The following is a 24,150-nucleotide window of genomic DNA, read 5'->3' on the forward strand; positions in this document are numbered from 1 at the left end:
TCTAAGAATGACTTCAAGGTTTTAAATTCAAAATATAGACTAACTACCATAGCTGTTTTAGATCATCAATTCAAAATAGTTGAGGTTTGCAATGAAGCCTTGCACCCTCAGAACAAACTTATATCCATCTGTTCTCAGTTTTATATCATGGCTATTCATAAAGTTCTGGGTAATTACATAGACAATTCATCAAAATGGCCAAATTAAATTGTTTTAAATAGTTATATTTTCAAACGTACTAATTTCTTTAGAAGTTGCTTTTTTTCCTCATTCAATCCAGTTGCAACTGGAGATGCTTACAGTTCACCAGGGACCTTTATAATTAACACTGTAACAGCCTGAAATTATTTTCCATTTATTACTCAATGCACCAGTCAGTCGAGCAATACTGTTTATATATGTCATCAGAAATTACTGTGATTACTTTTCTTTTTGCTTTCACATGTGTCACTAAAAAAGCTAAAAGGAAGTAAGATGGAAGGATTTCTGAAAGACTATGGATCCAATATTAGTGTTTCTGGCATTCACCAGGAGCAAATTACACAAACATAATGCATACAAAAATTCAGTTTATCCCACTTTGCTATCACTGAACTAAGCACTTTTGAAAGCTGAACTAAAAATAGAAAAAAATAAAAATTTGCCATAATTGTTGAAACAGGTACCTACTATAATTGTTTTGTAACCTAGGGATGAAGCCAAAAGGAAATTACTGAAAAAACAAAACCAGACAGATGTGCAAAGAAGGTCATTAGCTGTAAAAACAGGAAACTGATATTGAAAGCTATAAGACGAATAGCTGCACAGATCTGCTGAGAAGAAGGATTTATGTACGTAGGAAGAATAACAAAGGGAATTCCTTGAGGGTTTTATATTTCACTGTAGATGTTAAAATGCTTAAAATACAGGAGCTCAGAAGCTGAAAGCTAATTTTGGTTTTACCTCAAAAAAGAAAAAAAAAGTCTCCCATTTCATCAAGGAGGAAAACCTTAGAAATTATCTTCTTAATTTATAAAATTGTTATAATTTTCTCATCCATCCATCCATTCAGACTTTTCCTGGGCAAATTTCTTTGCTTGCATTAAAAAATCCATGAAAAATAATAGCTTTTCTTTTAGATGTTCCAAGTTTATCTTCCTTGACTAAGCATCATGCCACATGGTTTGGAAATTTCCACTTTTTGAACAGTGAAGACACTGCTATACAAATGATACGTTTTAGAAATTAAAACATACGGTCCTGGTCATCAGAGGTATTTGCTTTTGAAGTGTGGATGTTAGACTCTACTAGATGACCACAATCCATGTAGCTTAGGTGGTGGTAACCCACTACATGAGCAGGGGCAGTGGTAGTCCTCTATCATCCGAGGTGGTCTCCAGCGTGGGATTCTGCAACCTTGCCCCTTCTTTACCCACCCCACTGATGTTCTGGGAAGCAGACAAAAATGAAGACATGCCCCCACTTTCTATTTTAAGATGACAAAACACAGTTAATGAAATATTAAACAGCAGTGTAAAAACACTGCAAAGTATTGTGAGTAGTTTCTGAGCCTGAAGTTGATGTACATCAGAATGTACCTGATAAACCTTCACTTCTTGCAGTAAAAGCCCAGTGAAAACTCTTCCTATGCTTCCTGTTTCATTTCTTCTTCCTTAGAAATACATCATGAATGAACAGAAAAAATTACCTCGAAACACAGAGCACTATGTTTTTCACAGTAAGATATGAAAGAAAAAGAAGGAACTTAGTCATTAAAAAAAAAAAACTAATAAAAGTTTATTAATTCTGTTTATGAGACCTAGAAGTAGACATGACTTAAAACAACAGAAGCAGCCCAACAGTAATAAATCACAGAAGCACAATGTATTTACTATGGACTACTCTACAATGCATAGTTAAATAGCAAGCAAAGAGAAAAATCCATCCTGCTATCCAAAAGTCTGCTCTTCAAAATAATATTTTATGTATTACATGCATACACACCTATCAATATAATTAGCAAAAAAGCTACGTAATTTTAAAATTTGATTTAAATTACAAGGAAACTAATCTTAAAATATAAGTATTTCTATATAAATACATAAGTAGCTACTTATATAGAAGTGTTTGTTCTAGATTATGTATCATTACATTAAGATATTTAACTGAAGTATTTTAAGACTTCTTACAGAGTTGAGGGTGTGGAAACTAAAACAGATATTTTCCAATTTGAGTTTTGGGATTTTGTTAAATATTTAGAAATTGAGAAACAAAAGATATTAACCCAAGAGGCAAACATGACAAAGTGCTGCATGACTCTGAGGAATTTTGCCATCAGTTTTCATTAAAGTGTATGCAACAGTAAATGCCATATTTAGCAAGTGGATGAAGACTGCCAGGTAACAGTCTTACCACATTTTTCACCTTGTTGGGTTGAAGACGTAAAACGTGCTGTGATAAAGAAAGCAGACAACAATGTTTAACTTGTTTTAGTTAGGCCCAGTCTAGTAGTGTGCTCACAGCGCACTTAATGTACTGACACAAACTAGCCACAAACACCATTGCAGCTGCTCTTTTTTTAAGGTCATGATTGGAGTAGCAGAAATAACACTGGCAGCCAGCCTACGTAAGTCCAGTGTTCAAAGCACTTGTTTGAAGAACAGAAGATTTAGATTTTCTTTTATTGCTTTCTTCAAATTCCATCAGCAACATCCCAGGATTAACCAACACTGATGGAAAAGAACAATCAACTGTGGTGGGGAAAAAAAGAAGGTACTATTCACATCTCCTGTTGAAATTAAAAGCACTGTGCAAAAATGAATCAGGACTCTCAGGGCCATAAAGATTGGTTGGGTTATGGAGACCTGGGTTCTCATTCCTGTTCCCAGGCCTATTTCTGTGTTAAGATTTTTTAATCTAATGATGATTCAGCATCAAAACTAGAAAGAGTTCCAGAAAGCGAGGACCAAACTCTCTTCGGTTAGCTGAAAGGAGCCAAGCTAATTTAATGTCCTTTTATAGGACAGACTCTCATTCCCTGCTCACTTTGGAATTTTCTCCATGTTTTTTCCAGACTAAACAAATCTTTCTTGACGACAAGGGGTCTGTTACAGATTTCAACTTTGTTTTCCAATTCTGCTCGTTTGTTTTTTTTGTTTCCTCAAGAGGAAGGTTTCTTCCAGCAAAAGGAGCCAGCAAAGCTCACCACAGTGCTCTGCTTCTAATTCATCCTGCTAGTGCAACAGAGTGGCTCTGCAACTCTCCAGCCAAATTTTTTCCTTTTTGGTATCAGCACATTATTATGAAGGTTACTATCACTACTACATTCCTAAAACATCTATACTTTCTCCAGCAAATTCAGTGAATACCCATGTGCTCACAATACCTACAACATCACTTTTCTTCCTTCCACAGGAATCCATTACCTGGACAATTCAACCCAGGCTGGGTTTGCCTGCTCAGCTGGCTCTGGAACAGGTTTTGTAGTGTCAATATGGGAAATAAATCTTGGCCATAATGTCAAATAACAAACTATAAGTGGTAGGGAGTGATTCCAGCGTTACTCAACAACCGAAATTTGAAAGTGTGGGGAACATGAATGTTGTTCTCACCTTCCTCTTGGTAAGTCTGCATCATCTTTCTTCCACCGGACTGTGGGTGTGGGATCCCCCTGCACCTGGCACCGGAAATCCACAGCCTCCTCCTCCAGCACCACTTGGTTAATCGGTCGCCTGAGAAACGCGGGCCGTTCTTGAAAGAGACATTAAAATTCCTTAGTGAGTCAGAGGGTTGAAATGAACACTTTTGACTTTTCAGCATCTTTTTGTTTACCAATTCACAGAATGAAGAAAGGAGGCTGAGCTCCACAAATTCAGACAAGTGGAGCTGATGATGTGCATAAAGAGCCTGGAAGACAACTGCCAGGCTAGAGAGGCAGTGGCTGTTGCATCCAGCCCTCATGCAAGAGCTAAGTGCCACCAGAAGGAAGCCTGTGCTAGCACTGACTGCCCACCTGCCACGCCAGCAGAGAAATCTCCAAGGCTGTGCCCTTCTGTGTGAACATTTTGGCTGTGCACCGCTGCATGCACAGAGCATGATCTAAAAGCTCCTGCCTGCTCTAGCGATATAGGAGCTGCCAACAGAGACAGCCTGCCTTTGGCAATAACCAGTATCTCAATGCTTCGGAGGAAAATGTAAACTCCGTGTTATGCATTTCAGGCAACTGTGGACTATCGTACAGAGGTCAGAGCTTCCCTGATCCCCATCGCTAACTTCACCATGGAAAACTAAATTAAGGTCTGAATAATAAGTTCTGTTTACCCTTGTTATGTTAGCCTGCACAGCTACAAATATTATTAATCATCATAATGTTGTACAGGCCTGCTTAAAATCCAGATGCAGAGCCACAATCTGATCTCAGTTATACTGGTACAATCTCAAAGTACCGGTAATTTCATTTGAAAGGATGTCACTGGGGTTAGTTTCCAAGTTGCCTTTGGATTGCATAAATTTTGTTCTGTCCTCTCCTAGCCATACCACACTTTTATTGTCATAAATTATTTATGCTAGAATCAAACCATTATAAGATTGGGTTTATACGAAGCAGTATTTCCACTCAAGACAAGAATTTATTATAAAGATATTTAAAACCGGTTACACACTACATTTCACATTTCATTCTCAGCAAGTTGAAGGGTCACTTAAAAAATTATTCAGAATTCACACAGATGTAAGCAACACCAGATTCTGACTCAGGCAGTTTGTCTTGGTAACTACAGAGCTGAGTTTATGGTTGATTATCTATGTTTATTATATCCAAATGATAAAAAAAAATTAAAAGAACATTAATAAGATTGCAAAATCAAGCACGCAGCACCTCAGTGCCAGAACTAAGGCTGTCTGTGTGCCCTTTAATCACTCCCTTTCTGTTTATGCCTTATGGGACTGGTTGCAATTATATGATCACATACTATTTTTTCCCCAAACATCTCCAGATTGTTGGTATTCATTTAATGAGCAGGTGTTTAATATTTTGCTTTAGTTGTACTATTTAGTGGGTGGCCTCCTGTCATACTACTCAAACTTCGCTTCAAAGGCAGAATTATTAATTTCCTCATGACCTCCATTACACCTATCTTAATGCTTCATAAACAATTAACTTATTTTCATAGCTCCACTCCAAGGTGCGATGGAGATCTAGGAAAGCAAGGTAAAAAATATCTGCTAGATTTTGATGCTCAACCTGAGACACAAAACTGCCAATCTTATTTTTTGAGAATTTATCATTAATTTTGTGTGTTCAAAGCTCAGCTTCCATTGAATTCAGTTGCAGCCAATAAAATGTTCACCACTTTTACAAATCAGAATATTAAGTCAGAAAATAAGGAACACAAAACCACCTGCTAATAATTTTGTAAATGAGTGACAGCATCACATAGGAATTCCATGATACTAGCAGGGGGACCTACTGGCAGGGAAAAACATTTTGCCAGCAGAAGAATGGACATGCTCAAGAATCTATAGCACTTTTCCAGACGCTAGAGATAGATAAAAATATGTCTAACAGGCAGAGATTCTTCTCCCCATTTCCCCTAAGCCATTGCTTTTGTCCCATTCCCAGTCCTGCCCAGGACCAGCAGGTTCCAGCAGCATTTGAATGAGTAAGTTCAGTTCTAGTCTTTCTCCACACCTTGAAATCTCAGTCTTTATTCTCTGTATCAAGTCTGTGTACAAGCCTTTCCTACAGCGCCTTGTCCTGAGTGTGCTTCATCAGATTTTTCCTTCCCTGTGCATGTAGACTCCTGACCCTTCCCAATCTCCAGCTAGGTTTGCTCCTATGTGTCTTTGCCAGCCTGTGACAGTGCCTCAAGTTCCTCTCCATTCCAGCCACTGGCTGGGCCAGCTCTTTCCAGCTGCCAACTGCTTCCTTAGCCAATTTGTCTCTTCCTAGCCCAGAATATTGCTTTTCACAGCTGGAACCCAGCAAGTTCTCAAGTCCAGCCTCCCTTCCAACTATCCATGCCTCTCACTTCTTCATACCGTATAGAAAACTGAATCTTCTCCACTGTGTGTTTGAACTACATTTGAACTGGAGCTTCTTTTCTCTGTGCCACACAGATACAGTCCATCCACAATATTAACACAATAAAAATCGGTTGAAATAATCAAGCATCATCACAGGAGAGTGACAGCAGCAGGAGAGCAGTGCAGTTGCAGGAAAATGCTGTTCAGACCTGCATTCTACCTGGTGTCTCTGGCGTATGAATTGATGATTTAATTTTTTGAGAGAGGTGCATAATTGCCTAAATCTAGTGAAAATTCTTTGGACAAGCAAAAAATTACATCTCTGTCATAGTGTAGCTATTACCTATCAAATTTTACATCCCTATTATTCATATGAGGGACCTGCATTTTTCAGGACAAAAATCTTCCTCCATTCCTCTCCTTCGAATCCTTCTCCATTTCCCTCCAATTACCCCTTTCACCTCCAAACTGCAGGAACATCAAGATTCTTAGAGAAGAATTATTTTTTTTGGCAATTAAAAAAAAAAAAAAAAATCAGTTTTCCAATCAGGTATGGAAAATTTTGGATAAAGCCTTTTCATTTGACAAGCTTACTAAAAGTGGACAAAGTAATAAAAGCATTAGTTGTTAAGCTTAATGCTAAGCAATGCACTTGGACTGTCTGTAATTATATGGATCTAGAAGGGAATATCTTAATGAAACTTTATGTAAGGTTGCAACAGTATCTTATTCACAGCTTCTCTCCTAAGAAGAGCTCAGATCAACCCCTGCTCTGAGCTCATACACAATACACTCTACATTTTGGTATTCGTTTTTCAGGAGATGATCCTAAACCATGAAATTTAGATCCACATCAGCGTCCTCATAGGTGATTTAGAGACCCTGGTTCATCTACATTGAATTTAAGTAACTCTGCATGTGCCAGTATGTTGGCTTGGTCTGCATACAAAAATTATTTTAGACTATGTTTATAAAAGCTGTCTGTAAACAGCTAAGAAACTAACATATGCATATTTATGAAATTGCTACTTATGGCTCTAAATGCTTCTATACAGGAGATGAGAAAATAAACTCCTATCACATTTTGAGGAGAACTCAGCTGATGAGACAGTAAATGGCCCAGAGGTCATTACATACATCACTTGATTCCACATCAAGGAGATTTAGGAGTATACATACAGGTTTGTTTCAGATCAGCTTCTCAAACTGTGTATTTTCCAAAACAGCTAAGAATTTGCTAGAAAATAAATAGCTATGTAAGTACAGATCCCATTTATATTTGACATGCAAATACCAATAACTGCTATTTCCATTTTTCCATCATCTCTGCATTTTGCACAGCGTGAATCAGGAAAGAACAAGTTATCTCTCATGTTGTTTCCTGTATTTGTATTACTCAGACAAACCCTTGAATATGTCCAATAGCTAATTATACAGCTATAAAGTGATCAGAGTGAATGCCATTGCCAATGTAATTAACATTCTTTATGTGAGATTAACTGGATTTGAGTCACCTGCATAACTTGCTTACAATGTTAATCTCTCAGGAGACAGAGCGCTGCTTGCCCAAGCATGCTAAATAAAGAAGGTTTCTTCACACAGCCAGGTCAAATGTAGTTTCAGAGCTAAACTTGAGAAAAAAATCTTTTTATTTTTTTCTTTTGAAATGGTTTGCCCATAAATAAAGCCTTGTGGTATAATTAAACGTTGTTACTTTGTCAACAGCTTTCAGAACACAATATATTTGAGAAACAACAAGAAAGGGTAATAAATTAAAATCATAGACATATATAAAAATTTTAATATACCTATTTTATAAGCTTTCACTGAGTAAATAAAGTACCCACTTCCCAGACTTTCACTGATGAATATTAAAAATCTTTGAAGAGAACTATAAAATAGGTCATGGTTATATGTCATGTCAACCAGTTGTGCTATTACTAAGGTGACCTTTATAACTACAGAATAAACTTTGCTTGCAGTTATAAAAGGGGATTGTTAATACAATCTGGACGCACACCTACGATCTGTTGCAGTGCTTGAGATGTGCGCTGCAAGAAAACCTACAGAACCGATCCTAACCAGAAACACAAGGCAATCCTTTCCTTGCTTTGGGTGCTGACACAAGTTAACCTCAGAACTCAGTTTTTCTGCTATTTAACAATTGGTCTGAGTATCACAGTCTATTAGAGAGACTCAGATGACCTTCAGATGTATTATTGCCCTTTCTCTGTTCCTCAAAAAAGTTAAGAGAGCCATATATGGGACCTCAATCTAATTAAAATGATCCTAACTACCTTAATATATTTTCTCTGCTGAGGCAACTGCTAGAGTGAAGGATTTGATGGTCCCCATAACGTAGAGGCTCAATCTGATTTAGAACTGTTTTCTCTGTCTTTGCTGAAGAGAAGGCATCATTTTTTTTAAATGTTTTTGTGTTCTAGAAAGAAGTATTAAAACACGAATTAAAAGGCTTTGGGGAGGGTTTTAATAGTAAATAGTTAAAAATAAAAGCTTTTTTCACTTTTGCGTCCTGATGCAAAGGGAAAAAAAAGAAAGATTAGATAGCTGGAAGTAAGTTTCATTTCAGAATGCTGTCAATAGCGTAGATATTCCATTAACTGCAACATTATCTTGATAAAGAAAAGCTGTCTGCCAAAAATGAAGATGTGGAAGAAGACAGGATATTAGGATCACACTAAATTTACCTATGTTGGCCAAACAAATGAAAATACAATTGCAAAAGCAGATGGTTTTATACTTGAAGACATTATTCTACTGCCTCTTTTTAGGTACTTTTCCATTTTCATTTGAGAAACAAGCACTTGTGTAGACATCGCAAACTTCTACACTCTAAGCAGTACTCAAGATGTGATGAGCTTGCACAGTAAAGGCACGGAGCACTGTTAAGAGGCACATGCAAATGAAGTAGAATGATTTTTATCAATTGTTAGTGTTTTTCTCCTTTCATATACACCTACAACCGTGTTAATTTCAGTTTTTACTGAGCATTAGGTATGGACTTTGGAGACCAAATCAGACCCTTTTTCACAGCAGTATCATTATCTTGTAACAACTTGTCAGTATCTGTGGATAACAAATATTGCAAAACCAAACCGGCTTTTTGCAGACTACCACAAGTACACTGTAAGTAGGAAATACAAGGATTTGAAGAAAAACAGGAGGAGCTTTGCTCTGAAGGACAAAATACACACTGCCAATTTCTCTGTCTTGAACTGTGAATGCATAGCCAGTTTTGGCAGATTTTCCTTGTGGCTGGGAAAGCTTCTGGGACTAATTTCCAGGATACGATGGGACAAGACTCTCTGCTAAGGCCTTCCTCATAGTCAGAGCTCGGGAAAGTAAAATGGGGCACAATGTCTTCATTAAGGGATTTTTGGATTTTTTTTTCCTCTGACATCATGTCATCATAGTATAGTCTTTCTGGAACTATGGTATCTCTTTCAGCCTGACAATGTCTAGAGAACATCAAACATGAATACTTCTTCAAGCATCAGACAAAAATACCTCTTCTTCCCACAGGACCTTATTAGCTGAAAAAAGGTTCAGGTACCAAAGCTAAAATCAAAGATTAATCCAAAACAATCTTTAATATGTCTGAATTGACATATCTTTTAAGACATTTTTGTACTCTTCTTAGTTATGTTTTATATTCTTTTGAGGCTCTTCTAAATATATCTTTTTCCACTGCTTGATGCCAGCCTCTTGAAGTTGATATATTAAGGCTTTCATTGATTTCACTGAGCTTCAGAATCAATATACAAGATATACCTTTGTACGTTCTCTTCAAACATACCATTTTAAGACCAAAGGAACAAAAAGGAGTCTGCAATACTTAAAACAACTTGAAAACTTATCTGAGAACAGTGCAGCAGTATGTCAAAATGATAAAAGGTTAACTTAAACAGTAATTCTTACTTTATTTAATTTCTGGCTCCATATTATGCATTTACAAACCAAGCTTTCTTACAAATTGGAATGAAACTGTTTCTGCTTTGCATCTTGCTTTAATTCTGTTCAGCCAAAGGCTATGAGCCCAAACACAAGCAAAACAGTCTAATTTGTATCACTTACACTTCTGAATTTAGCCTTTAGAATAGCATGTCCATAATAATAAAGTACTATGCTGCCACTTTTTATGAATGTCAGGGTCGATGGATTAGTTATTAACTTCCTTTAAAGGCCAACTTAGACTCTGTGACAGACCCCGTCTTCTTTCTTTACTCCAAGATTACACCTTGGAGCCTCATAAATGCAAAAACTAGCAGTAGTACTTGAAAGAGAAGATTAACAAAATGCTATGCACCATTGTCACTATTCAAAACACAGGAATAATTTTGGAAAGCATTGCTCATATAATCAGTTTGCTTTACGATATTTTACTGCGAAAGTTTGGCAATTTTCTGCTAGTAGAAGAATCATGACTTGGGAACAAAAGAAATGCAATCTGCACCAACACTAACAGTATGCTGTTAGCAGTGCCTAAATGCTGAAAACTAGGTTTCCTATGCAGATGGGGTTGAAAAAAAAAATTACTTGTTTTGTGAAAGTTCTGCATGGATTATCCACAACTATCTCTCAGCAAAAGTTATTGAATGGGTACCCAGCCCAGTGGATACATTCTGCACATGGGAAACTTTCATTTTCTGCTCCTACTTCTTTCCAAGGTTCTTATTGCCCATTTTATTTTATTTTTTTAAACTCAGGAAAGGTGTAATCTTTTAGGCTAGGCTTCCATGCTGTTCCCCTCAGGCCACCAGTTACCACCATACTGACTCAGTTGTTCCAGAGGCAATGCCTCAAGCTAAATTTACTGTACAGGGAGCCAGAAATCTGTCATGAGTCACATGCAGAAATTAACTTCATGTATTACAGAAAACTTGCGAAGCCAAAAGTAACAAGTGACTGATTCCTGGAAAGGTTTGAGAACTGGTATGAAACAGTTCCTTTTCCTACAGAGCAGTGTGTTTACTAAGGTCCCCTTCACACTATGGAAAGGGTTTGGAGGGTTGTTATTTGGAAAAGGAATAGAGACATTAATAATCAGCTAATTAATACACATTCCTCTTCAGAATCAGCACCAGCTGTAGGCTTGCCAGCCACTTTATTAAATTCTCTAAGTCTTTTAGCTAAGATACCTTCATCTTAATTATAAAGCCCATTTTCAAATACGTTCAAAACAGAACAGGCACGTGAATAATATATAAGTATTATGATATTTTTAGCATATTTTTCTCAACATTTGCACTATTCCCATGTTCCTCAAACCTGTGAGTCATATTAGAGGAAGGCTATGAACTTAAGAGATGACCCGTGGATTTGCCTGTGTTCAGTAAAGTCAATCTGAACATGCATAGCCAATCTAATGTTTCCCAGAGTTGCTGGATCTGTTGGATTTATTGTGTATGCTTAGACTGATTGGACTGTCCAGTAGATACATTGCTTCCTGGAAATATCTTGCATAATGCTCTCCAGTGCACTGTGCACGCACTCACCCACACACGAGCTGCTGCCTGGAGTCCAGGAACAGAATACAACTGTCCTGCTGGTGGAAGGCAAAGCTAAACCACCTCCTTTTGAATGGAGAGGACCAGGACTAACCTGGACACATCTATACAGTGAGCCCAATACAAAACAGAGCTCCAGGGCCAGGTGGCAGCCAGGAAATGGACACAAGATAGTCAAATCATCTTGTCAAACAGCAGATCACAACCTGAGCTCTTACTTCCTGTAGGTTATTCTTGTACAGCAAAAAGGAAGATAGGAAGGGAATACATACATAGAAGAGGAATTTTAGACAGAAAGATACCCAGATAGGAAAGGAAGTTTAAATACAATTTTCTTTAGGTAGTCTAACACAATTATGAAGAATTAAAATATCTAATTTCATTTATTGATGACTTTGTTCAGTATTCATAAAATAGGCTTAGATTGCATTTTACAACGTGATTGCTATAATTAAATCCTGTAAAAAATTCAGAATATTGTAATTGGCTATGTAATATTTTACAAATCAAGACAAACCTAATACTTTTTGTAGCTCTGCAGGATATGAAATTACATGCATATTTCAGTCTTTATTCCTACAGTTCAATGCTTTTTAACAAATTATTTTCTTAAGGATTTCTTAAGGCTTTGTAGTTTAGGACTGCAATCTGCTTGCTATCCACAGGGAGTATTACCAGAGATTATCAGTACTTAAACTGATGAAGAAGATATGTCATGTCTCTTTTACATCTGTACAAAGGCACAACTCCAACAGATTGGCTGCAAAGGACATAATAATTTGACAGAGATCCTTTCTGTGTTTTTTTGTAAGGTATACTAGTTCTGCCTTTAAAAGTCATATGCTTCCATGAATCGACAACAAACTAAGTGGAGCGGAAGCCTTTACAGTCTTGTATTGTTGGACAGCAGCAAATCCTCAGAGTCACTCACGGATCTTGTCTCCCAAAAACTTTTCTATGCTTTTTGTGAATCGCATAATATATTTTTTTAAAGTGGACAAACAAATGCTGAACTGCACATACATGCAAACACAGATGGCAATACGTGTGACTGAGTTTTCCAGTGCACCATATTAGGCAGAAGATGGAAAAATTAGGAGCACCTGCTTCAGAAAGGACCTTAGGATTTCTGTGGAAAGTCTTACTGGAATTACAAGCAGTCTTGTTTGGAATTTTGGTACTGTATCAAGGATATCAAGGAGGTGCAGCAGGAAGGAACATTAACACTATTTCTCTTTCTCTTTTGTAGATGTGTATGTGTTTTCTTTAGCAGTCGGGTGTTTTTTCCTTATTGATTTTCTTTCGTTTGCTCAAGATCTCTTGACTAACTCCTACAAAACCACAGCTAATGCTAAATAGAAACGTCATGACTGCAGAATGTACCACGGCAGGATTTTGTGGCTTTTTATCCAGTTTTTAGCAGGATGGATCCAGCTCTAGGTTCAGCATTACTCTATTCTTGCTCTAGACACTAACCATAGGTCAAATGTTCCCAACAATTTCTTGCCTCGCCCATCAGGTCTGGAAGCTCGTTCACACAGAAAACCTATCAATTTTTGATTCATTCAGCAACACCAAAAAACCTAAATGATGCCCTGGCTTACAGGATGAAAAGCTGTTTCATGCTCTTAAAAAACAAATGACAAAAGTATCTCTATATATTCAAAAAGTTGATCTCGGGATTTTCTCCAATGACTTTTTACAGATCAATTGAACTTTTCTGTGCTCTCTTACAAAGGTTTGATTTCACAACCTCACAGGAATAAGGAATTATTTAAATAGGCAATTCTGATTCAAATCTCTGTTAAGCAGGCATTGTCAACTGTATTAGAAATGGCTTAATTACATTTGGCAATTTTGTGAGGGAGACCATTATGTCCTGCATTACCATCTCCAAGTGTATGCATATCACTAAGGATCTCCAATTAGATTGCAACTATGTGCTTAGAAGGAAAATGTTGAGCCCTCACAGCTCCATAATTATAAATTGCAGTCTTTGAAAGCTGGTCTTCTTCAGAAACCATGAAATGCAGCTTAAGCAGTACTATTGTGTTTTGTTAACCTTGTTTTGTCTCATATTTTGATGAGTCACCCAGGTCAATCCAGTCTATGACATTTGTAATGAAAAGAAAACAAAAGCTTGAGTAGCTTTACCAAAGACAGTCAGCTCTGCAGGATCACTGTCTCGCTCCCCCACCATGTTGGTTCCAACACAAGTGTACATGCCAGCATCACTTTTTCTTGTGTTGGAGATCATCAGCTTCCCACCACGTATCTGTTTCAAAACAAGGAATATATTTTTAACTTCAGATAAACAAAAGATATGAAAAAAGCTACCTTCTCAGTCAGCAAGTTCCACAAATAATGCATTTAAAAGTTTTGTTTGTAAATGTATGTATAGCTTAAAAATTATAATCCTATATACTTGAATATCTTTAAGCTGCTCTAGAACACGTTTTATCCTACTGACTGATTTAAACTGCATTACAGTTTTTTCTTCAGTTTTCATTCGATGCTTTACATTTCAAAGATTACATTTCTTGCTGCCTCTTTGGCAATGCAGAGTGCTTGTATTTCTTGCATGATGGTATGTAAAGCACTCGAGACGTCTCTCTTAAGAAAAAGGCAATTTTACTTAGTTTTATTTAGTTCTTTTTATTTTACTGGTGTCTGAACAGTTTTCTTGTTCACTGATTAAGACAGATTTTCTCTTTTCCTTGATGCAAACAGACTGAATCTAGCCCAAACTGAGAGTTCACCTGACTCCCATAAGAGTTAACATTTTTCTGGCTACAAAGCGTGCTTATAGAGTGAAAGAGTAGGGTAGTTGAAAGAAATCAAGTAACAAATTTGCAGCTCATGAAGTCACAGACAGTGTCAAAAGTTAGACGATGAACTGCTTCAGAATAAGCTAGGAATATAGCCAAAGAAACTTGAGAATCAGGGAATGATAACCAGTTCCCTGCCACTCTTCCTTCCTCTACTCTTGAGTAGACCCTAGCAGAGACAGCCTGGCCCACAAATAGCAACCACCTAGATTGTTTATCTTGAAATACTTCCTTAGGCATCCAAAGCAATGAACAAGCTTCCTGATAGTATTTCCATATTGAGTAAGGTCAGCAGTGAATAAGTTACAATACCTTCACATACAGCATAAAACTTTATGGAAGGAATAAGTAGATGAGGGCAGGGCTGTGGATGTAGTCTATCTAGACTTCAGTAAGGCATTCGACACTGTCTCCCACAGCATCCTCCTAGACAAACTGGCTGCCCGGGGCTCGGATGGGTGGACTCTTAAATGGGTTAAAAACTGACTGGATGGCAGAGCCCAGAGAGTGGTGGTGAATGGGGCAAAGTCCAGCTGGCAGCCGGTCACTAGCGGTGTTCCCCAGGGCTCAGTACTGGGGCTGGTGCTGTTCAATATCTTTATAGATGATCTAGACGTAGGGATTGAGTGCACCCTCAGTAAATTTGCAGATGACACCAAGCTGGGTGGGAGTGTCGATCTGCTGGAGGGTAGGAAGGCCCTACAGAGGGATTTTGACAGGTTAGATAGATGGGCCAAGACCAATGGCATGAGGTTCAACAAGAACAAGTGCCAGGTCTTACACTTCGGCCACAACAACCCCATGCAGCGCTACAGGCTGGGGGAAGAGTGGTTAGAAAGCGGCCCAGCAGAAAGAGACCTGGGGGTGCTGATCGACAGCCGGCTAAACATGAGCCAGCAGTGTGCCCAGGTGGCCAAGAAGGCCAATGGCATCCTGGCCTCTATTAGGAATAGCGTAGCCAGCTGGTCTAGGGAAGTGATCGTCCCTCTGTACTCGGCACTGGTGAGGCCGCACCTTGAGTACTGTGTTCAGTTCTGTGCCCCGCACTTCAAGAAACATGTTGAGGTGTTGGAGCGAGTCCAGAGGAGGGCGACCAAGCTGGTGAAGGGTCTGGAGGGTCTGACCTACGAGGAACGGCTGAGGGAGCTGGGGTTGTTTAGCCTGGAGAGGAGGAGGCTCCGAGTCGACCTTATTGCAGTCTACAACTGCCTGAAGGGAGGTTGTAGTGAAGTGGGAGTTGGCCTCTTCTCCCTGGCAACTAGCGATAGGACAAGAGGGCACAGCCTCAAGCTTCGCCAGGGGAGGTTCAGGTTGGACATCAGGAAGAATTTCTTTACAGAAAGGGTTATTAGATATTGGAATGGGCTGCCCAGGGACGTGGTGGAGTCCCCATCTCTGGATGTGTTTAAGAAAAGACTGGACATGACACTTATTGCCATGGTCTAGTTGACAGGGTGGTGTAAGGGCAATGGTTGGACTCGATGATCCCTGAGGTCTCTTCCAACCTGGTTGATTCTGTGATTCTGTGATTCTGTGAATATTAATAGTGAAAAGCTAAGCATTTAAAAATTAGGAATGAAATATGTCCCTGCACCCTTAATTTATCCCATTTGCTTGCACATACCTTGATATAATTTCTAATCACTTGATAAGCTAGTGGGAGCTATTTCTGTGGGATCCTTTTTCATTCAGTACATGGAATGAACTGTCACAGAATTCAACTAGTGTTATTGCTCATTTACTCAATATATATTCTTATTCAGGAACAATCATGCTTTAGAGTATAACTTCAGCCTTTATTTAGAACGCTCATCCCACTTACTACACTGAATACAAGATTACCAATGCCATCCTGAGCTGTTGTTTTTTTCCTACAGAGTATTTGTGTACCTCATAGATATGACTGATTTTATCTTTAAAACACCTCTCTGATATAAGGTCTGATATTCTCATTTCACTGAACTGAGATCTCATTTCACTGAACTGAGACCTACAAAAGGTAAGGCCAAATCGGTCAAAGACATCCACTGGGTCCCCCATCTAACAGAGCAACTCACATGACCAAATCTACAGCTCTAATGGACCTCTGTTACATGGGTTATACAAATCAAGCCTCAAGAAGTTCAAGTTGGAGACTCAAACCAGAAGAAATAAACAACCTTTCCCCCCTCATTTGGGAAAGCTCAGAGAGGCAAACTGCCAAGAGTAACGATGAGTCTCTATGGGAAAGGCTGTAAAGTTCTGCTGCACTCAGCTGCGGGGCTTCAATGCAGGCCCAGTGTCTATAGACGACCACCTGAGTTGTACTCACACTGATCCTCTCTTCCCTGTCGTCAACACGGACTTTATCTTTCTTCCAGTAGATGGTAGGCTCAGGGTGTCCACGAGGTGGCTGGCACTCCAATATGGCAGGCTCTCCAGCTGCCACCACAACATCTGTAGGGTTTTGGCGGAAGTCATCCCGTAACACTAATGTGATAAATGAGAGAAAGAAGAAAAAAATTACTAGAAGTGATGACATTGTAACTGGGGGAAAAAATACATGCAGATACATATAATATTAAACAAACAAAAGAAGTCTCAACTATTATTAGGTGATGACTTTGCATCTTATATTTATTATAAAATCTCTCATAAAAGAAGTTGATGAGGCATGACCTTTTATCCAATGGGAGCAGATTTCACGTACATGTTTTTTTTTCCTTGTTTTTTCTCCAGATAAGAACACTGCTCTGCATTTAAATTAGAAAGATCTGTAGCACCCATTACTCTTCTTAACCTTGACAGGGTCACTTCCCACCCGTGCAGAAGTAGCATTGCAGGTCTGATGTTGAGTTCTTTTCATAACAGAATACAACATGCTGAATATCCAGCTTGTCTGGATCTCCAACTTCAGCATAAGCTAGGCAAAGAACTGACACAACTGATACCAAATTGCAGAGTTACACCTTGATCAAGGGTATTGCTATTATTCCTATTATTATTATTATTGTTTTCACCAAATACATGCCAAAGCGATCACGAGTACTGAAAGGTGTCAGAGAAATCAAGCTGATGGTAGTGTGCTTCCAGCATATTTATTTCTTCTTTTATTTTTTTAGTTTTAATATTTCTGCAACTTTGAACAGTGTTGTCCCATGACATTGACAGGAAAGAGCATTTAAATCACCAAGCTGTTTGAGAACTAAATTAGGCAACACAAGCCAGCTTCTTATGTAAATCAAGCTTCTATAAAGAAGGATTAGGTCCAGCTAGCTAGCTTCAGTGCGTTAAAATGATATCCAGTTCATTGTTGTTCTTCCACGTGTGTCCTAGACTCTAGGTTAATTGACATTCCTATAAACATAAAACTGAAAATAGCTCTAGATGATCTACTGAAATAGAATTTAGGGCATTTCCCCTCCTTGAATTTCAGCTACGTATGGCTTTCATTACAGCTTTAAAACAGTTCTCGCCCTTAATGGAACCAGGGCCCTCTGAGAAATAAGAAAACACTGGATCCTAGTGAAGGGGCAAGTCAGGAAGAGTTGAGCAGAAATTGCTCAGTCTCATTTCATAAGCAGAGATAATTTACTGCTTTCAATGTTAATAAAATGTGCTCCATTTTAACATTTGGAACTGAATATTTTTCTGTTGTGTAATAAGCCAGAAGAAAATATGATTAATACATACAAGAATTGGTCTCTGAATGGGCTGAGGTGAGCACGCTGTATGTTTGTGGCACTCAAAATCACATATGAGGTAACTTTCATTGTTCCCCATTTTAGGATACACAGGTATATCCCAGAGGAAGGAGGAAATTAATTGGAAGTTAATTCCTTTTCTAACACAAAAAAAAGAGTGATTATTTAGGTCTTGCTCTTGGAAACATAAAATAAAACTGACAGGACACAGCTGGCAACAAATGCAGCTCTGGCACGAACCCATGTTCTTCTTAGGTGACACACCCAATTAATATATTTTTCCAACAGGTAACTTAACAAAAGACTCAACCCCAAAATATTTCTGATTAATACAAATCACTCATACACTTTTGATTCACAATAATCAAACTAACAGAAATAGAATGTATAGAGTTTCAAGATCAAATGGAAGAAATAACTTATGAAATGCACAACACAGAAATAATATACTGAAGATCATGGGCTGCTGACTATTTGGCATTACAATATTTTGCAAAGCCAAGGAAGCTAATAGCACAGCAATTTCAGGAAAAGGACCAGAAAAAAAAGTCTTACAAAACCACCTATTTTAGGAAGCATCTTCATATGTCTTTGTGATCACTGTGATACACAGGAAGAAAAAATACTTCTAGGCAGTGCTATGCCCTCTTTCATATAACTGGAAAATGGGTAAACATCAGCTCTTTCCATTATTATTACACAGAAAATAAATATTAATTTTTATTGGCTCAATTCTTTTTACAATTACAGAACTTCAGTGCAAATCCATCAGTGGAAAATCCCCAGAAAATCAGCAGATCTCACAACATAATGACTTCATACTCCTGACTCCTAACTCCTGGCAGCAACATTAAGGAAAGCATTTTCCTTGAACATTTCACACTGCTATATGAAGCTGACAAATTCAGTTTCTTGGGGTGATACATGGCAAATTACATTAACTTTCTCTGAATCATCCCAGCAACTGTGTAAGGTTCCAATCAGCCTCAGAATATAAGGCTAAGAGGTGATTTGATTTTATCACATTCCTTTACCCAAGTCTTACTGCAAATCTGGCTTGAATGGAAGACAAAATTGATGCTACGGGGTTTACTTAATCTTGCTCTATACCTCAGCACGTATGCGAAACTTGAATAGATATATCTCACTATTTCCATCTAAAGCAATCTGTGTTTTGAAGAAAAACAAAAAATGGTTGGAGAAAAATGAAATAGGGAGAAAATAAACTGAGGACAGAAAGACAAAGATAAGAGAAAAATGTATGGAATATAAATTAAAGAGAGAAAACAACTCAGAGAGGAAGAGAGGGAACACTGTAAGTACAGGGAGAGCAGAAACAAAAAGTCAGGTAAAGGAAGAAAAAGAGTAAGTATAACAGCAGAGAGAAAAACAAGGTAAAGAGCAGAGGGCACAGGCTGCCATTTCTGTGATTCAGTGCTTTTAATGTAATAGAACAATGACGATACAAAACACAGACATTAATCTGATCAGCACAGCCATACCAGCACATCCAAACGTCACTCAGAGAGAAGGAGCAACGAAGACGAAAGGTGGGTGCAGGAGAAGACCAGAACATGAGCTGGCGAGCTTGTTTGTCCCACTCAAGCGGCACAGAAAGATACAGAAGAAAGGAGCATCAACTGGAAGTTGAGTTCACACTTATTAGCACGGTAAATGGAAAAGCTGCAGCACAGCTTAGTGCATCCACCATATCTAATGGCAAAATCATCTGTAAAAACAGAAAAATGGTTGAGAGCTGGAAGAATATTCCTCAGCCAATTATCCACAATTGCTGAGTACTTCCAAAAAACTATTAGTGTGCCTGAGCAGATCACCCTCTCCACACACTGGCAAGAGGCTTTTGTTCGCTCGAGATGCCAGCCCTCCTCAGGGCCTTCTTGGCAGGGCACAAATACCAGCATTTTAAAAATTCAACACAAGTGGTGAAAGGTTGCCATCAGGCTCCTCTTCATCCTGTGTTCTTATTTTGCTTTATTCCAATTTTAACGTAAGTTACACAGCTCCCTTTGTGCTTGCATGGGTGTTACCCTACATTTAACAAGAGTGACAAAGGGAAAGGTCACCGGCATCCCACCCCGCCTGCCTACGCTGGCACCGCAGTGCAGCTGGTCTCCTCGGAGAGCAGGACCCCCGAGCCTGCCACGCAGCCCCAACAGCAGAGATGGTGATGCAGAGGGGATCTGCTCCTCTCTACCAGCCTGACAGCAGCACAAACATCCTCATGTTTCGAGAGGCAAAGCCTTGGAAGGGCAAAAGCTTCTGGATAGCTACCCCCGCTGTCTGGAAAGGCACTGGGGGACTGGAGAGCTGGAAAGGACAGCTAAACCGTACACACAGCCTACAATGGTGCTGTGGACAAAAGTTAATTAAAGTTTGATCGGTCTCTTTGTAGCTTGAACAAGCTGATGCTGCTCAAACAAGATAGATGTCTGCGTGCTGTCATGACGGTCTTTAAGGCATGCAAAGTCCTGTATGGCCATTTACAGGTACCCGCGAGTGCAATCATGGAAAGCAAGCACATCTAGCAACGGCAGCGCTGAGATAAACACTCGCAGGCCACGCACCTGCCAGCATGAGGGAGAAAGAAGAAAAAACAAGTCCCCGCTACCAAGGCAACTGCTTACCAGCACCTGCCAGCTTAGGCCCAAATCCAGGCCTTGGTCAAACTGGTGCTCGTAAATTCAGAGAATTACATGGAAACAGAATTAATTTCCTCGACCAAGGCTCCAGCAGTTTGTTTAAAGAAGTGGAGATAAAGCCACAACATTTATGGGGTAAGGAGGGAAGGTGGTGGGGTCAAAATTATTCTAGGCTAGATATCCATGCCTTAATCCTGCTTTCCACTACAACAGCTTTCAGGCCCTTAGAAAGAAAACATTTTTATAGGATTTACATTTACATGATGATTACAAATAACCATCTGTCTGCTTCCACTTTTTCAATCTGGTCCATGTCCCATGAGCCCCCAGCCTGTGGTCAGAGCAGCTAAAGTGGAGGAAGAAGTAGATGCCCATCAGGAGGCTTTGGGATAATTGCATTCTTCTCTCACCAGCGCTTGGCTCTCCACCTCCTCCCCCCCGGCACGCACGGTGAACATCTGAGATTACTGGGGATGGGAGGGAAAGACTATCTTTTTTGCCTCCTTCAATGAATGATAATGTCTTAAAACACAGCTACATCTGTCGTGCTGACTAGAGGGTATAAAGAGATATCGAGTAAATATTCATGTGCTTCTGTAACTTGGGTCCTGGTAGTTTATCTTCCCCCTCCTATTCTGTTTTGTGCTTATCTCAGGATAATATTATTCTCATATAAAGGTTTTACACAGCCACATCGGTGGCAGGTTGGACACCTGCCACACGCAGGTAGGTCTCCCCTGATCCAAGGCACTGCCCCACAGGCATTTTCCTAAATCATCATCTCTCCACCACTGCTTTGGTGTGTCTCTCCTCTAATACATACTGATATGCACAATCAACATTAACTATTATGTCAAATAACTGCCCAGATGTCATGTAGTGGACAGATTAAAGGATTATTATACTTTAGCTAGCATAAGGTGCAGGGGGGTATTTTAGAACTTGGCTAATGTGTACGATCTACTGAAATGGTTCCTGAGCAAGCTGGCAGTACTTGCTGAAATGAGGTGACAGAAAAAAACCCAAGGGGTCAGGGACAACCTTCCTCATGAAGAATAATAATACACTTTGTTTGAGGATGCTGCTACCCTACGTCTTTGTTTCAGCAACTCCCTCTGTCACATTTTGTAAGGAAAATTTTTTTAAAAAATCACATCCTAGACACTAGTCCTAGGCAAGACTCCCAGGGAATTCCTGAGCTCCCTCTGCATGTGCACAGCCTGGGAAAAGCTGCCATCTTTTTTTTTTAAAAAAAAAAGGTGATTAGGAACTATACATTTTTTTCTTCCCATCCTTCACCTATTTCCTGATACAGATATTGCCGAGAAGACATGAATGATCGCTAATTTACCACAACTCAAAATATTCAGACTTTACTTTAAAATGAGGCCCCAAACCCGTGAGATTCATTTTCGGAGGTGTTAGGTATTTTCAAAGAGTCCAGTAGCTTCAACAATGTTTGATTAATAGGGTTCCTAGAAATCAAAGTGAGGAAGAGAGCAGGAGGGAGATAGTTGCATCAAGAAACAAAAGCAGGAGAATATTTTTCCTTGCAGATTCAGCAACTTTCTTTGGCTTCATCCCTTTTTCTCACTCAGTATTTCACGTGCTTCTGAACTCAGTAACCTACTCAGTACTTAGAGTTAAAGGTAACTTGCTCTTTATTCTCAGGCCTCAGCAAGGACCAAAAAGTGGAACTCAAACACTCAATTCTGACACTTCCTCTAAAACTTCTATCAGCTCATACACACAGATATAGACATTTACAGAATTTGGACTTTGTGATGAGCACTAATGTCTAAACGTGAAAGTGGAGACCCTTGCTTCTAAACACAGAATCTATTAAACTAAGTGAACAGAGAATTACAGTGTTAGACATCAGGTGCATGAACCAACTCTGAAAAGTAAATAGACAGAATCCAAATGGAGTCAGTGGGAGATAGTTGGGTTTTTATCTCTTCTCTAAATTTCAGTCTGAGGTGTATCTAACTAGTTGATTGCACAAAGGTCAGGAAAGAAGATATGCTTTTTCCTTTCTTATTTACAGTACACACTTCAAAGAGTCAGACTTTGAAATCTTTCTTCAACAGTTAACCCAATTAAGGGCATTGCCGACCTGTTTTCCCTTTTACACAGTTACACAGGTATACAAGTGATAGTTACTGCAGACATTAGCTTATGATTTGTTTCTTATTTTTTAAAGGCTGCTATTTGTGCTGAATTAAGCGTATGCAATAGAGCCTGAATACATTTACTGAAAAATTGTATAATGTCCTTGCCTTTCTCATGATTCATTGTGCTCACTTGAATTCAATCTGGCATCTCCATAATTTTTTCTGAAAGATTTTATTTGACTACTAGATAGCATGAAGAGTGGAGATTTTTCTAATTTGGTACATAACATATTTATGTTTAAGCTTCCTGATTGAAAAGAGAGTTCTACCACCTGTCTTCATTGCAATGAAGCCCCAATAACCTTCTCTCTTTTTTAAACTCCCGCCTCCTTCCACCAACAAATTCTGAATGCTGCAGTTAAGAGTCAGCAATCTCATTATCCATCTGCCATAAATCTTCGAAAGCATCACTGTGTTTTGACAGTCAAGAAAGGCAAAGGGAAGCAATAAGCATAACCAAGTATTCTTTATGAATGCAAATATCCTGAAGACTACATTTAAGTAATTTCAGAAATCTAAAGCTATACAACGCAATATGTTGAAAATTTTTCTCTAGGATACAGAGCAGATTTCTTTGTTCTTATTCTTAAAGCATAATCACTCTTGATGAACGCACTGCACATACTGCTAACGCTAACAAGAGACATGTTACCAAGAGTTTTATTTCATTGAAACTAAAAACCCTGTTACTTGCATAAAAGCTCAGAGACTTTCTAGAAGAACTGGTACCACAATTACAGACAATGAACTTTGAAAAACCTGGATGGTCTGTTGTAAGCCATACGATTTAACAAGGATCAGATATATAGCAGTTTACTAGAATAGTTATTTAATGACCCTTTAAAATCAAGTCTGACATTAGCTTTTACGTGCTCTTCACATTTAATGGACTACATATTGAGAAAATCATGGACAAGTAATTTATTTTTTCCCAACTAATGTGAATATCAGATGTGGAATCAAACACAGCTTCAAAGAACACCACATCACAACTGAAGTAGTGTACTTCCACTGACACTTGTATGCCAGCATGTCTTCTTTGCAGCAAGAATATGGGACTAGTTTCACCAAAAGCACTAGAGAACTCCACAAATCACATCAACTATGCTTCTCTCACAGCAATGCAGTAGGGAGGATCTTGTCTGGTAAAAGAGGCAATCCTCCAGAATCCCTTGAAGGCTACTGTCAGAAAAAGGATAGACTGGACGAGAAAGACCTTTGCTCTCCTGCAGTACAGCCATTCTTAGGTTCTAACAAGAAAAATTAAAAAAAAA

At 38.8% G+C, this 24,150-nt stretch overlaps 1 protein-coding gene across 1 annotated transcript in view; it reads right to left on the bottom strand.

Moving 5' to 3' along the window:
- ROBO2 (roundabout guidance receptor 2) overlaps positions 1–24,150 on the bottom strand; it is a 423,078-nt gene that overhangs the window by 131,810 nt on the left and 267,118 nt on the right. The window contains exons 3-5 of the mRNA XM_068421342.1: positions 16,671–16,828; positions 13,686–13,806; positions 3,591–3,729 (exon numbers count right to left, since the gene is read on the bottom strand). Of these exons, the coding sequence (XP_068277443.1) occupies positions 3,591–3,729; positions 13,686–13,806; positions 16,671–16,828 (418 nt within the window). The remainder of the gene's footprint in view (positions 1–3,590; positions 3,730–13,685; positions 13,807–16,670; positions 16,829–24,150) is intronic.

The sequence above is a fragment of the Nyctibius grandis genome, chromosome 2, assembly GCF_013368605.1.
Source record: "Nyctibius grandis isolate bNycGra1 chromosome 2, bNycGra1.pri, whole genome shotgun sequence".
In the NCBI taxonomy this organism is placed as follows: domain Eukaryota; kingdom Metazoa; phylum Chordata; class Aves; order Nyctibiiformes; family Nyctibiidae; genus Nyctibius; species Nyctibius grandis.